The following is a 17,263-nucleotide window of genomic DNA, read 5'->3' as shown; positions in this document are numbered from 1 at the left end:
TAAATCTCATTGGTTGAGGAATTCATGGTGGATAACCAAATTAGTTATCTAATTTCAATGTGGTTAAACAAATCCATGGACTCGTACTGTACATTTCTACCTACCTATCCCTATGAAGAATAATGTACATGCACAGGATGAGCTTAATTGCTCTTAATAAATTCATAGCCCATGTTTTGGGTGGTTTTAGTGAGAAAAACTTGATGAATTTACTAATTTTGGTTGAATATTTTACTCTTAATGAGTTCATAATCCAGTATTGAGTGGGTAGAAGTCCTATTCGCAAAGGGCTAGATGAACTTGTTGACAGAGAGGATGAGTTTTCTTAAACTCTTAATGATTCAAACCCAACATTTTAGGTGATCCTATTTGAGAATGACTTATTGAATTCACCAAATAAAGAGGTTGAGTATTTATTATTAATAATTTCTTGTCCCAAAGTTTGAGTAGTTTATTTAATATGAACTTGAAGAAATTCACCTTGTTTGTTGTGAGGTTGAGCTATTATAAAAAGCTCTTAATTATTTTATAGTCCATATTTGGATGGTTTAGAGATAAACATGATGAAATAACCTACGTAAGTGAAAAGGACTAGCCACTTCTATGAAAAATGTTGGGCCAATTTTTTAGTACACTTACTATAATCTTGAGAAAAATGGGATATATATATACATTTGTATATATATTTTGTAGACATATTGAGGACTTTAGTGGATGAAGGGGTTAGTTGTGTGTTATGATTATACCCTAAACTTAGAAAGTTCAAGATTTGTTCACTTATATAAGATAAGAATTACTTATCATCACTATTTAATAGTACCAGATACATTCACTAATGTTTAAGCAACTAATCTCATTATTGCTCTTCTCGTATTTTTAATTTCAAATTCTTCATTTCTATAAAGGATTTTTTATTTATGGGATTTTGATAATACAAAGAATTTCACACTGGGTAGGAATTGTTTGGCGCAGTCTGATTCGGTTCGTGTGTGTTTCTTTATAGGTCTTCTTGGTAAAATATTAATGATTAGGGTTTATAATTTACTATTTCTAGTTGTTACAAAATTATGTTTATGGTCATTAAAATTGTGTTTATGATAAGAAATTATTTTGTAACTGCTATTAGATCTTTTACCATTTTACCCATACTTTAAGCATATAAACAGAGAGCTTATTTTCATGTTTTAAGATATACTAAAATATGATTTCTCAAATGTTTTACTTTCAAACACTCTCTATCTTTTTCTAAGTTCTGTTTCTAAGAGAATAATAGTACCACCTAAGTCCACTCCATTTTTCAGCTGTATGAAATTTGGAGAGTCGTGCTAACTTCAAGATTAATACCACAAAATGGTTGAACGATTCATTTTTATTTATTTTTTATTATCCATTTAATGTTAATGACTCGTTTTGCAGTAATATATTTTTCAACAACACCCACAAATAATGCCAAAGGTATACCATCTTTATTTTTTTCTATATGTTGTATGAAAACATAAGAAACCTCCAAAAGATCCATATCTAATTTCATCATGCTATATGCCTAAAAAATATTTGTTATGAAGTTATCAAGATCAACTTCAATGGCATAACAAAATTTTGAATCATCGTGCTCCATATTTTTTAGATAACTCCAATACCATGCCAGTATCTCCAACTTTCATCTCTTTTGATTTTTTAGTACGCAAGTAATTATTACAGTTGATGCTATGATATTGCTATAGCAAAGTGCAAGCATACACTTTCATGTTCAAGTAATAAAGTGAAAGCTATAAAAGTTTCGATTATCGAACCCACACAGGGAAAAAACATGTCAGAAAAGGGTTGAGTGGTAGATAACAAAAGATATTGATTGGATTGTTGAAATAAAAGGTGAATAAGAAATAGATATTTCAGAATGGAAAATGTCAAACAGTGCTACAACATTCAGAAGAGCATCAGATCAAGGATTAAATGGATGTGGATGCTATATGGCATTTTTTACTATTATGATGCTTAAAACATTATATTCATGTGTCACACAAAGATTAACACTATTTAATTAATAAGAACCAATCTTCATTAATTCAAGTAACTAAACAATTAATAATACATGACAATTGACAAATACATCTCATTATACTAACTTTGCTTTTCACAAAAACCAATGCTGATAAAAATTCATATGAAACACCCATAACTTTAATTTCTAAAAATTATAGAGTATCCATGCATAGTGACAATTTTATTTCTAAAATTATCTCATAAGTTTGATAGCACATAAAAACAGTGTTCAAAATCCAATATCATCCAAAGTTATGCAAAAAATTCAAATCTAAATTGTAACTTCCTTATCTCAATTGAAGAAATAAAAATATAGATGAATCCTCTTGATCACCGTTTCTACACGGCAAAGCTCCCCCAACTGTTGTTACACTTCCCAACGAAGAACTTAGACTACCATGATTTTTACGTGAAGAATAATTTTTGGATAAGGAATCATACAAATGGTGTGAATACCTCTCCTATTTATAGGCTGAAAATTCAAGCCTTTAACCAATAAAACTGCACCACGTTTTAGGTGATAATTGAACTAAATGGTAGTTGTCCAGCTAGTTGTCCCTTCTAGAATTTTCTCTAACCGCCTATGACTCAGTAGTTGCTTCCAATTCTACACAACGACCTATTACAACATCGCTTCACATTGAGCAATGCCACATCATCAGTGTACCCGTTTTTAGCAAAATATCATAAAATAACTCAAAAGATGTAAACTAATTCATGTGATGCAAAAGATGAAAAATATATACAAATGATCTTATTATGTTCCTAATGATGTTGGAGTTCAGTAAACCTAGGTTAAAAGAATATAAATGATAACTCTTTTGGAGAGTTATCACACCCCAAAACCAAGTGTTTGCTTGTCTCCAAGCAAAAAAATGCATGAAATACAACTACGTCTAGACAATAATACTACAAAATAACATCATTAAACCAATTCATATTTCGAACTTCCTTATTTAGTCCTCAGACTATTGCTGCAGTAATGAGTACAACATACTTATGATCTTAAATTAGGGAATACAATGTCAGCTTATTAAAATCAGAATCCATAGTGTAGTAGTGTGTAGGCTAAATGTATCCAACCAATACTTAGCTAAATTAGAAAAAAAAAATTGTTCTTACTTAGTTAATGATTCTCAATGCTTTTGATTTCCTATAACTAATGTTGGATATTCCAACTTATTCAGATTCCTAAGACTAATGTTAGAGTTTCCAACTTATTCATAATATATTTTGCATAATTTCTACAACATCTAATAAAGATATGAGATTTAAAATTCAAAAATTTCTGATTTCTAAGTATTTAAAGCATACATCTATAGTGTAAAAGGTTTCTATGGATCTTAATTTTAACAAGTCCCTAAAACATTCCCATAGCATTTCACCGTTCTAACTTTTTCATCATAGGACATCATCAAAATTTCATTAAAAACTTCATTGATTTAAATAACATTAAACATGCAACATTACATGTGCATTTCGTAAATATCTTAACACAATGCACAACAATGCAAAACATGTAACACAAAATGCAATATTATAGCAGTTCAGTACCCTAAATGTCACAATATGAACAACACAAATGGGCAACACCTCCCAAATTAACTTAAGGGTTGCATTATCCTCAATGCATGTAAAGGAAAGATCCTCAAATGCACCACAAACGCAACAAGAAGGATCGGCGGGAGTTTGCGGTGCCAACGCAAACGATTTGAGAGAAGTTTGTCTCTAACTGAGAGCCAAAGAAAATATTTGACTCGTTCTTGGATTGGAAGCTTCTAAACATATTTTCAGACGTGATTGTAAGGATCCCAACTGGCTTCAGAAAGTTAATGGTAGGATGACTTTATATTGAATTGACCATGTTTGTCTGAATTCCAAACACAAGTGCCGCTTCCAGCTGAAGGATCAGGGCACTGAATATTCATAAGATATGGAATAGCCTCATGAACAAGAAGATTGTTTAGTAGATTCCAATTCCAAATACCTGAGGGAGTAAAGATGTCACAAACCAAAAGTTCATCGTTTATAGTGGTTGAATCAGCTTTCTAATTAATTAAGGGACCAAGTTGAGGTACCCAATTATCATGCCAGAATCGAGTAGAGTACCATCTCCAATCGACCATGAGAGAAAACCATAGAAAGAGGCTCACGCCACACGAGAGCAGTTTGGTCTAGTTATGGAAGACGGACAAGGATCATGAATCTTATACTTTTGTCGTACAAGAGAGACCCAAAAACTGTTTGGATTGGAGACAAGGGCGTGGCGAAGCTTTATGAGAAAAGCTATGTTCTAATTTTGGGGGTAGCGTAATCCAAGACCTCCATTTTCTGAGGTTGTCTGACGGTCTCCCATCAGACCAAAGGAATGCCATGGGAAGATGCATTCGAACCCAAATAAAATTACAGATCAATTTTTCAATCTCGTCACAAATGCGCGAAGGAAAGCGGCATATTTGCATATGGTAAGATGGCAAAGCATTAAGAACCGAGTCAGCTAAGGTTACCCGGCCGGCTAGAGAAAGGGATCAAGAATCCCACTAGCTTAGCTCGAATTTTATCAATGATGAGGCCGAAGAAATAACAAGTTACTCTATTGTGCATAATAGGCATACTGAGATAAACACCAAGGTCAGCCACCCTTTGAATACCGAGTTAAGAAGTTACAAGATTAATGGCTTCGATGTTAGTGTTTTCCGAATAGAAAATTTGAGATTTGTCTTTATTGACACGATGCCCGAAGAAAGTACCAAATTCTTCAAGAATATCGTTTATAAGAGTAGCTTGAGTGGTCGTAGCTTTGGCAAAAAGAATTAAGTCTTCTGCAAAAAAGAGATGGGATATTAGATGTCCACCACGAACAAGATTAAAAGGGATCCAGTCATTATCTTCAGCATCCTTTGAAATGCGATGGCCAAGTATTTCCATAGTGAGGACGAAAATAAAGGCAAACTTCATCGAAGGCTTTTTCAAGATCAATTTTCATAGCTCCATCTTTTTCCTTTTTGTCTTCTTTGAGTGGATGACTTCCTGATTTATAATCAGGTTTTTAGAAATGTTGTGCCCAGAGATGAGGAAGTTTGATTGGGAGCAATAAGGCGAGTTAAGATGTTTTGGAGCTGACGAACCACAATCTTAGTAATCAATTTGTATAAAACTGAGCAGAGCGAAATTGGGTGAAAGTCCTTGAACGTTGTGGTGCTAAGAATTTTTGGAATTAGCATAAGAATTGTGCGATTGAGGGCAGGCTCAATGTCTAAACCATTAAATATAGACTTGATCATGCTAGTGACGGAGAATCCAGCGATGTTCTTCATCATTAGGAATCCAATTAATTCATTGTGATTCCTCAGAGACAATATCCGGGAAACAACCAGTAAGGGGAATTTCCCAAGAGAAGAATTATCCAAAAGAGAATAGATTTTTGAAGAAATCAATAGCTTCATTATGAATACCTTATTCATCAGAACACCACTCACTGGAACCGGTTTAGATTAAAGATATACGATTGTTTCTTCTATTCTGAATAATCCGCTTATGAAAGTAGGAAGTATTCCTATCTCTAGAAACGATCCAATCCATGTGAGATTTCTGCTTCCAAAGCGTTTCCTCATGGTCCAGGATCTGCTCAAGATCAATCTGAAGCTAATTTTCCAGATTAATGTGGAAAGGGTTATGATGGCGATCTATGCTCTTTGGATGCCCCAGAGTCTAGCCATGATTTCATTTTTCCGATGAGAGTTAAAAATAGTGTGGTTCCAGATTTCAGCCGCCTTGCTGAATTTTTGACTGTATTAATGAGAGAAAGAGTAGCATCCCAATTATTATGGACAAATTGGTGGAAATCCTCATGAAGGAGCCAACCCGAGAAATAACGAAATTGTTGCTTTTTGTGACGCTTAGAAGAATTATCAATGGAGATAAGAAGGGGACGATTATCAAATTTCATCCGGAGAAGATGCATAATCAAAGTGTCGGGGAAAGCCTATAGCCAATGATCATTACAAAGGGCACGATCAAGCCGAATCGCACAGCTTCCTCTATAGCATTTAAAATCAGGCCCCTAATACCCGAGATCCTGAAGATTAGAATCGAAGACAGCTTTGCAAAATGCTTATCGATTTGGGCAATGCTCCTAAACCTTTTTCGTTCGTCAGGAGAAAGGATGGCATTAAAATCACCCAAAGCTATCCACGGTTCCAAAATATGTCTGGATAATTCTCGTAAGTAATTCCACAAAGGAGTCCTCTTGGCAGCTTGAGGACTAGCATAAATAAAAGTGGCGAGGCACGAGAGCTTATCAATTGTACTATGAATTTTGCAATGAATAAATTGGAAGTGACTAAATAAAATATCCACATGAATGTTATCAAACCAATATAGCCAAATTCCTCTAGAAAAACCATTGGCTTCAACTCTGAAAGAATAAGGAAAATAAGATCGGCGATAGCTTTGTCTGTATTATTCAGGCTAATACAAGTCTTAGCAAAACCCATAATGCCAGGTTTATTATATCGCAAGAATTGACGAGCAACACGGTTGAAGTTGCAATGGCCACAACCTTGAGTATTCAAAATAAACGTCTTGAGATTCATAATAAACAAAAGACGAAGAAGAGACCACAAACAATGGATTATTCAACCATGGCATCTAGACCATTATTAGGGTTTTGTCCATTAAAACCTTCGGCTGGAATTTACGGACGATTACTCTCATCAAGCTAAACAACCTAATGTTTTGATCTATCAAGAAGGATTAAGGAGTTGGTCTTGGGAGCAAGAGGTGTGCGCAAGCTCTTAGAGGAAGAGCTTTCATTTCCACGAGATGGTGAAGGATGTGAGCCCTACATTGAGATAAAGCTATTTGCATGTTGACTTCTTCTTAATTGGGTACACCCAACATCTCCTGGAGTAGTCATCAATAAATGAGACAAAGTATTTTGCTCCGCCTAGGGATGTAACTGGTGCTTGCCATACGTCAGAATGAACCAATTCTAGAACATTTTTGCCTTTAGAATTTGACGTGTTGAATTTTAAATGGTGCTGCTTACTTGTTATGCAATGCTCACACAAAGTAAGTGATACCTTTGTTAAGCCTGGAAGTAGCTTTTGCTCCACAAGGACTTTCATTCCTTGTTCTGGTATATGTCCAAGTTTCTGATGTCATAGCATTGCAGAATCTGAACTACATGGGCAACAGAGGCTTCTGCTTCTACCAAAGTCTCTCTCTCCAGCATATACAAGTTTGTTGTTATTTTTTCGCCTTTCATCACCACAAGCGCTCCACAGAACACCTTCATGATTCATTTTCGTGTTTCAATCTTGTTTGCATTATTATCCAACAATCCGTAGGATAATAAATTTTTCTTCAGGCCTTTAACGTGCCGCACATCTCGAACAACTTTAATTGTTCCATCATACATCTTCAATTTAATGGTTCACATGCCAACGATCTCTAAGGCATGATCATTGCAACTATACACAGATCCTCCTGAGACAGGTTCATAATGATGTAACCATTCTCTTCTTGAGGTCCTGTGATATGTTGCTCCCGAATCAATGAGCCATATATCTGCAAATCTGTTTCTACCTTCCACGGTGGTTGACGCTTCACAGCATAGAGCATCTCCATCATCTGAAATGTTTGTTGTATTGCCTTGTGAATTGGAGTTTTTACCTAGACTCCAACAATCCTTCTTCAAGTAACCATTCTTTTCATAGTTATAGCATTTTAAATTCTTTTTGCTTCTCGACTCTGATCTACCATGTTTGTGACTGTTGTTTTGGCCACGTTCTGTTGATCTCTCTCTCATCGTTGTTAACGCTTCTGCTTGGTGCAGATTTACTTGTCTGTCTTCCTTGTTCTTACGCTGATTTTCTTCTTGTAGAACAGCAGCTGCAACGTCATCGAATACTAGACTGGTGACATTACTTCTTGTCAAGTTGATGATGAATTGATCATACGAATCCGGTAGAAGTTCAGCACGTTCTTGTTCTCATATTGTACATCTTAAGGATGTAAGCTGAGAAAATAAAGTGTTCAGTGTGTTTAAGTGCTCCGTCACTGAAGTAGATTTTGGCATCCGGAGAGTGTACAATCTCCTCTTAAGGAAAATTTTATTGTCAACGATGTGGCCTCGTACAGTTTGGTGAGATGATCTTATATCTCCTTAGCTGTCTTCTTCTCCTGGATGCTTGACAATACTTCACCTGCTAATGCTAGATGAAAGTTTGTCATAGCATTCTCGTCCAATTCGATCCATTTGTTGTCATCTGTGAAATATACCGGCCTTTCACTGATAGCTGCTAGACAACCTTCTTTCCTCAGGATGGCCTTCATCTTCAATTTTAACAATGAGAAATTTCTCCCATTGAACTTTTTAATATCAAATTTCGTTGCCATGGCTTCTATTACGGATAACTCCCACTATTTCACTATCGTGAATAGTTCTCTGGAACCTTCAAAGAATGAGTAATACCTTCTTACTTTCTTATGTTGGAGGATCCACCTTTTGGTGGCAACCACAATGACAATAAGTAGACATTACACACTCAAATCTAGCTTTTGATACCAATTGTTGCGGAATACGGCTATTGGATAGAACAAAATCGCAACTAATAATTTGAGAAAATAAAAATGAAGATAAAAAAGACACAAATTTTACGTGGAAACCCCCTAAATAATATAGGGTAAAAACCACGGGCAAAGATAGAAGAATTTCACTATGAGAAAATAAGAATTACAACTTCTCTCGATCTAACAAGGAGAAAACAATGACAATTCTCTCTTGATAAAAAGGAGAAAACAACTCTCAAGAAAACTCTCTAAATTCTCTAGTATTGGGAGAAAGCTAGAATGATTTGGGATTATTTTGAAATTAAATCGGTTATGGTATTTATAGTTGAAGTTTAATGATTAATCTTGTAAATACCCTAAAGTATAGTGACTAAATTTGCAATTTTCTCACTGCCTTAATTTTACTTAACAAAATCACAATCCATCGATATGGAAGAAGGGTGGACTGGAGAAGGAGGAGGGTTAGGAGGGGCTTCATCTCTATGGCCACGTTTTTTGGGACCTGGGGATCGAAAGAGTTTTCAGAGGATTCCATTGTCAATAACACTTACGAATGTATGTTTTTTGGGGATAAGGGGATCGGAGGAGTTTTGAGGGGTTACAATTTTACTTAAACCCCCTAATCTCAAACATAATACCATTAGTAACTTTATTGTAGGGTCTAAACTTAAAACTCTTAACTTAGCCGGATAATATATACATAAATATTTGCATTAAATAGACAGACAACATATGTTTAGGTTGAATTAGATCCTCATTCATTCCCAATAGTAATTATATAAGCAGATGTTGATTTTATTCATCTTTTGTTACTTATGAACTGTTTTTACTGTAAAGACAACAAATTTCTAGCTTTTACAGATGTCTCAAGGTCTTAGGAATTGGAGTGCATATAGACCTAGACATCCTAGGCGACAGAGACAAAGAAACATTATTATCATTCATGAAAAATACCAAACAAATGGAACATTAAAATAAAGAATGAAAATGTGATTTGAAATGACGTAATCAGATGCAATAATTAATTATTCACATAATTTCCGTGAAAGCTTCAAAGCTCTGGTCATAGCGTAGCAGTTACTCCGGAACTGATATCATCGTGTTAATTTAATGCTTATAATAATAAAAAGGTAGTTTAATGCTTTTGTTAAGAAATATATGGCCATTAACCAACCAGCTAAGTCTTCATGGGAACCAACCAAAACCGTCGTGTTAAGGAAAGTATATGTAGGTAGGTGCCATCCAAAGGAGCATAGGTTCAACTTTTCCTTCCGGTTTCTATTTAACACGCTGCTCTAGTTTAACTTTTTGGGTAAATTATATGTTTAGTATCTAAACTATTAGCTTTGGTCCATTTTGGTACCTAGATTTTCAATCTTTTTTCAAAATCATACATAATATTTAGTTGTTGTTTCATTTTAGTACCTCACCGTTAAAAACTTAACGAAACTGTATTTTTTATGGGTAAATTACATCATTCATCACACAACTATCTTTTCACTCCTATTTTGGTACTAAAGTTTAAAAAATATCAATTTAACTACTCAACTTTCATATTGCTCTTATTTTAATTACTCTAATTTATTTTTTAATAATTTTTGTTACATTATATTTTTTGTTATTTTATTAATATATAATTAAAAACAAAAAATTAAATTTGAAAGTTAGGGTGATTAAATTAGGAGTAATTTGAAAGTTAAGTAATTAAATTAAAAAATATATAAACTTTAGTGATCAAAATAGGAAATAGAAGATAGTGAGTGATGAATGATGTAATTTACCCATAAAAAAGGTGTCACGTGCAAATTATCCGTTAAATTTTTAACAGAAAAGTACTAAATCGAAACAAAAACTAGATATTAGGTATGATTTTGAAAAAATTGAAAATTTAGGTATTAAAACATACCAAAACTAATAGTTTAGGTACTAAATGCATAGTTTACCCTCATTTTTTTATAAAATTAGGATAAAGTACAAAAATGATTCCCCGACTATAGAATACTACTTTGTTGAGTCCTCCGACTATTAAAAATTACATAATGGCCCCTCAACTATAAGATGATGCTTTGTTGTGTCCCTCGACTATTAAAAGTTACAAAATGATCACTCGACTATTCATCTATTCCAAACTCATCTTTTTCCATTAAAAAATTGATGGTTGTCTAACCTAGACGTCAACTTGTTAACTGAAATATAATAAAATATGATCCGAGAATCATTTGAATTGTGTAGTTGTTTGACATTCTAGAATTAGATTTTATCATATTCTAGTTAGCAGGTTAACGTCCAACGTAGACGACCATCAATTTTTTAACAGAAAAAGATGAGCTTCAAATAGATGAATAATCAAATGATCATTTGTAACTTTCAATAGTCAAGGGAATCAATAAAACAATGGCTTATAGTCAACGGACCATTTTGTAACTTTCAAATAGACAAAGGACTCTACAAAATAGTGTCCTATAATTGAGGAACCATTTGTGTACTTTACCCATAAAATTGATATAAATAAATTATGTGATTTCGTTATATTAATCTATAAGAAAAACTATTCCTTAAGTCATTCTATTATGATTAAGTTTATAATTAGGTTATCACAATTCAAAAGTCATAAAAAATACTTTATTTATCGATTGTTATATCATTTTATCCTTAATAGACAATAATTTTTTAATTTTTGACGAACCTGATTTTATAATCAATACATAGAGTGATCATATTGTAGCAAAAAAGTTTTTGTTACATATTCAATGCTAAAATAATTTGATTGTTACAATCAATAAATAAAAGATTTTCAGATACGATTATCCAATCATAAAGCTCACTCATAATACAATGGCATATGATCTAATTTACCCTAAATTATAACATTAATGAGGTATGAATCTCATTATGACATATTAATAAAACAAAAATTATTTTAAAAAATTATTGGTGATGTATCGCCCTTTAATGGTAAATTATTTTTCATCTCAAATTTATTCATGTTTTTGTTTTTGTCACCCAACTCTAAAATTGTTGGGATTTTTATAATCTCAAAAAAAAAAAAGAGATAGATGGGTTATCATAACATTGTTAATTATTCAACAATAAAGTGCTTAAAATAGGAACAATTCAAATAATTTGTAATCAAATTAAATTTTTAATGACCAAAACAGAAAAATAGCCAAAGTTGAGTGATGAAAAACATAACTTACCCATTTAATTTTCTTACAATCAAATATGAAATTGTTCGCCATTTAACATGAAAATTGACCTGGTCTCTATGTCATTTTCTTTTTTCTTCCTGGAAATTGTCCCAACCAAATAGCAAATGCAAGTCAATGTTTCATATAATTAATTTTAACAGAAATTGACAAATATTAGTCAATAATTCAGAAAATTAATTTCTTAATATAATAATTCAGAAAATTAATACGCTAACGTGTGGGACATGTGTAAACGAGATGGTTTTATTATTCCATTCTCATTAATGTATTTTATGGAGAATTATTTCAACTAAAATTATCTCATTTATGTATTTTATGGAGAATCATTTCAACTAAAATTATAATTTTAGAATAATCTTTATTTTTGTAATTTTTTGAACAATTTTTTTATATATATTTGAAATGTATATTCACGTGCCTTTAAAATGATATAATCTAATTAGCTCAATATAATTTCGTTTTTGGTTGGCATATAAAGACTTTTAAAAGAAGAGAATAATAATATTAGTTAAATTAAACACTAAAAATTTGTATTGAGCCAATGGAGACACGCTGACTAGCTCAACTTTAGAATTCTAGAAACAAAATTACAAAACGCCCAGGAACTTGGAAATTTCTCGATCATGCATGTAAATAAACGCTATAAACTGGTAAACAGCCAACGCGTCTTTACCGCAAAAAAAATAAAACACTTAGGATAAATTACATGTTTAGCACATCAATTATTGTTTTATTTCATTTTTGGTCATTTAACTATTATTTTTTCAAAATCGTACCTGATGTTATGTTTTAGTTTCATTTTGATCACTCATCGTCTAAAAGTAACGGAAATGTTGGCGTGATATTTTTTTAATAAAAAATTAAATGATGATGTAGTATTACCTTATAATGACATGTCGTCATTATCGTTAATTTTTAACAGTGGGTGGATAAAATAAAACTAAAATATAACGTTAACTATGATTTTGAAATAAAAAATAAATTGGTGACTTAACCATAATAAAAATGATAGTTGGGGTCCTAAAAGTCTAGTTTACCCAAAAAGTTATAAAAATACTAGTAGTTAAAAATATCGAAGCCATTGCTTGCCCTATATATACATATGTATGCCCTCGTTTCCATCATTAATTCTTCCATCTTAATTCAAACAAACCCAGAAAACAACCAAGTTGATCACCAAATCCATGGCTTCTCTCAAATTCCCCGTCTTTCTCTTCCTTTCTTCTCTTTTCCTCCACGCTTCTCTAGCTGAGATTATTTGCGAAGATTTGCCCAAAGATGTGTGCGCGTTTTCGATAGCATCGTCAGGGAAAAGATGTTTGCTGGAAACGGAGGTGGGGAAAGAGGGAAAGGTAGAGTATCAGTGCCGGACATCGGAGGTGGTGGTTGAGAGAATGGCGGAGTACATAGAGACTGATGAATGTGTAGGCGCTTGTGGGGCCGATAGAAACTCCATTGGCATTTCATCCGATGCACTCCTCGACTCACAATTCACTGCCAAGATTTGTTCCACTGCTTGCTACCAAAAGTGCCCCAACATTGTTGACCTTTACTTCAATTTGGCCGCCGCTGAAGGTATGAAATCGCCACCTCCGCTTTTACCCACCACGGTGGCATGATTTATATTTTAAGATGAATTTTTAAAATTTTATTGTAAACATATTAGTTTCTTAACTATTATTTTTATTCCGTTTTAGTCATTTAACGTTAAAAAAATTAACGGTAATGTTAATGTGTCACCATATGATATCGTCATGTTAATAGTTCTGTTAAGAATTATCAAAATGATACTAAAACGTAATATCATGTATGATTTTAAAAAATTAATAATTGAGTGACCTAAACGAATCAAAAGTGATAATTCAAGTATTAAATTTATAATTTACTCAAAATTTTAAGGATGACAATTTATAAAATTTCATTAAAAGTAAATTGATTAACAATTAAAAAAATAACAAAAATATTTGAAATATATAATAATTTAAAATTTTAAGAATATTATCTAAATCGATCCATTCATGGTTTTATAACACTTGACCCATTGATTGAATGGAATGATTAATGTACGTTTTGGTTTGCAGGAGTGTTTCTGCCTGATCTTTGTAACGCTCGGCGCTCCAATCCTCGGCGGAGCATGGTGGAGCTTATAGCGAGCTCTGGCGCTGCACCCGGCCCTGTTTCTAGTCAAGCAACAGCTTCATTTGCCGTCGAAGCCCCTGCCCCAGCTCCCTTTTGATGATCCAAGTTGCTTTTCTTTTTCCCAACAATTATGACTTCCTCAGAATTATATTACTTCGAGATGTAGATGAATACTTTGGAGAGAATATCTATACTTCAGAATTTCGGTGTATGCTTATACTATTTGATTTTCAATTTTTTAATAAATAATAATTACATGTTTTCTATTTATTCTCAACTAGGGTTAAATACCTTTTGGCCTCTAACATTGGTTTAGAGTTGCGATTTGGTCCCTAACTTTTGTTTTTGATATGCAATTTGGGCTCTCAAATTTAGCTAGATACAATTTGGCACCTGACTTTGACTTTGTATGCAATGGGCCCTTGATTTTAGTTTTGATATGCAATTTGACCCTACTATTTTTTATATAAATATATCCTTAATTAAATATTTTGTATTTGTATTAAATTAAAATTTGAAATAATAAATCTTAATATTTTAGATGTTTTTAAAAGTTTAACCTATAAAAATTTAATCATTAATTTAAAATTATTCACAAAATAATCAAAGTCATATTGCATATCAAAATTAAAGTTAAGATCAAATTAGACCAAAAACAATCAAGTACAAATTGCATATCAAAATTAAAGTCAGGCGTCAAATTTTAAATCAAACATATATTTAATTATGCTTATGTCATTATTAGTGTCGTGTGTGATAATTTAAAATTTTTATCCTGCCAGTATAATTTAATCTCGTACACTCTAAATTATCAAAAATTTTCAAGTATATGTACTTATTTTTCTGCCTTGCAATGTAATTAACTGATTTAAGCATTCGTTTTGAATATTCATTGACCAACATTTTTGGACCTCATTTTTGCAACGGGTACAAAAAAATTATTTGATTTGCTAGCACAAGAAGAGTTTAGAGCATCATTAGTCCTTTTAGTTCATCAATTATGAGTAGGTGTGTAAATAGGGATGGGCACGGGACCCGAACCTGACGGGTTTCGATTCAAACTGATCTGATCAGGTGATATTTTTAAAAAGTAATTTCAGGTTAAGGTCGGATTTTTTAGAGTGTGTGTTCGAGTCATGTTAGGTTCGGGTTTAGGGTGAAAAATACCTAAACTGACCTGAAAAATGATTTAAATTTACCTTATATATTTAGTATAATTACAATAATAACCATTTATATATATTATTTTTTCAATTAGATTCCAATTTGTATTGAATAAAAATAATATATATATATATATTTCGGGTCGGGTTGGGTTGATCGAAACTCGACCCGAAACCGACCCATACCCATCCATAGGTGTAACGAGTCGAGTAGAGCTCAACAATCGAAAATGTCAAAGTTGAACTCGGCTCGACTCGACTCAAAGCTCATGAATTTAAAATTATCAAACTCAACTCGAATTCGAGACTAAATATTTAAAGCTCCACCCGAATTCGAATAAAAAACTCGAACTATAAACAATTTCAAAAGCTTAATTGAAACTCAAACTCAAATATGAAACTACATAAAATCTTATTTTATATTTTTTAACAAAAAAACATATAAACATTTATCAATCTAGTATCCAAATGGCTCCCTACAAAGCCTTGTATGGTCGAAAGTTTAGGACTCCCTTATGTTGGACAGAGCTGAGTAAAAAAAAGTTGGTTGGTCCAGACTTGATCAGGCATAAGAGAAAGTTAAGTTGATTCAAGGGAGACTTAAGGTGGCTTTCGACAGACAATGGTCTTATGCAGACTTGAAGCGTAAATATTTAGAGTTTCAAGTGGGCAACAAGGTATTCTTCAAGGTATCACCTTGAAAAAGGGTACTTCGGTTTTGACGAGAAGGGAATTTAATTTCGCGTTTAAATGTACCTTGTGAGAGTTTGGAGAGGGTTGGACCCGTGACCTATTGACTAGCCTTACCATCGGAGATGGAGCGCATCCATAATGTGTTCCAAGTGTTGATACTTAGGAGGTATCATTTCAACCCATCCCATATCATTCCGTTAGAGCATATAGAGGTGAGCTAAGATTTGACCTATGAAGAGGAACCGATAAGGATCTTGGATCGAGAGTAAAGGAGCTAAGAAACAAGCAGATCTCATTAGTGAAAGTTTTATGGAGGAACCATTGTATGGATGAGGCAACTTGTGAAACTAAGAAAGACATGTAACTTCATTATCCGCATCTTTTCTATCCAGGTAAAATTTGAGGAATGAAATTTCTTATAAGGAGAGAGTTGTGATGCCCCAATTTTCGTTAATAGTTACCTGTAAACCCAAGTGACTTGTAATTAAGCCAAGAGACCATTTAGATGTGTTGGGTTATGTTTGACTTATTCTAGTTAGGTTTGAGCCCAATAATGTGTAAAAAGGGGTTTCTTTGAATTGGGCATTAAAGGATAAGGACTAGGAGTGCAAACAATGCCTAAATTGTTCCAAATGTTAAATTCCATTTAAAGATGATGATGTCAACGTTAGAGAACTCTCATCCTTCTTTTTCTTCACCTTTGTCTTATTCTTTTCCATATTCAAACTCTATATCTTCCATTTGGTATCTTAAGAGATGAAAATGAGAGAACTTTGGGAGTTTCATCCATTGCTTAAGAATTCCAAGGTAAGAATTTAAATCGACACCCTTAAGTTTTCACCCCAAGTGTTCTTTTTCAAGCTTTAGCTATGGAAAACCACGAGTGAGGTTTAAGTTAGGTTTTGGGTTTTAGGGTTTTATAGTGTTCCCAGTCTATTTATGGAGATTAGGAGTCATGTTTCTAACTTTCTTAAGCCCCTAGATGAGTTAGTAACTCATTTTGTTGCTTGTGATTAGTGAAAGAGGTGGGGGAAAGCTCCAATAGAAAAGACAAGGAGAAACTTGTTCTGGGTGAACTCAAAGTGTTAAACTACAACTTAGGACAAAGCTAACGCACCTACGACTCTTCTATACCATATGTAGGTCATTTGTTGTGTTTTCCTACTTGTATGAGCTTATTGAGCATGTTGTACAAAATTTTTATGATCATGGTTTTAGATTTTTTAAGGTCTATGAAGCAAGATAATAATAAATTATGATCCCCAACAACTCCTATAAGTTGTACATGACGTTTAATAACCTTATAAGGGTAAATGGTTGGGTTAGGGGTTATATTTTCTTGGAAAATAGAGGTTTTATGGGCTCGAGTATCGGTACTAAATGAGAACTGCATATACTATTCTTCGTGTAGGTAAAACAAAGTTCTTTTGAGCTGAGAGT

The 17,263-nt window shown here is 33.0% G+C and overlaps 1 protein-coding gene across 2 annotated transcripts; it reads left to right on the top strand.

Annotated features, from left to right (window-relative positions):
* The first annotated feature begins 565 nt into the window (after positions 1–565).
* On the top strand, positions 566–14,190 carry LOC120135662. Of its 2 annotated transcripts, XM_039151898.1 has the most exons (4): positions 566–577; positions 12,376–12,379; positions 12,986–13,403; positions 13,910–14,190. In XM_039151898.1, the coding sequence occupies exons 3-4, from the start codon at positions 13,013–13,015 to the stop codon at positions 14,062–14,064; spliced, it is 546 nt and encodes a 181-aa protein (XP_039007829.1). In that variant the 5' UTR covers positions 566–577; positions 12,376–12,379; positions 12,986–13,012; the 3' UTR covers positions 14,065–14,190. The 2 variants fall into 2 exon arrangements, with proteins under 2 accessions (XP_039007829.1, XP_039007828.1); XM_039151897.1 differs by lacking the exons at positions 566–577; positions 12,376–12,379 and having other exon boundaries at positions 12,965–13,403.
* The last annotated feature ends 3,073 nt before the right edge of the window (positions 14,191–17,263 follow it).

Source organism: Hibiscus syriacus, unplaced genomic scaffold, assembly GCF_006381635.1.
Source record: "Hibiscus syriacus cultivar Baekdansim isolate YM2019G1 unplaced genomic scaffold, ASM638163v2 tig00110610_pilon, whole genome shotgun sequence".
Lineage (NCBI taxonomy): Eukaryota > Viridiplantae > Streptophyta > Magnoliopsida > Malvales > Malvaceae > Hibiscus > Hibiscus syriacus.
Note: the sequence above shows the minus strand (reverse complement) of the source record. Positions and strands in the feature narration are given on the sequence as shown.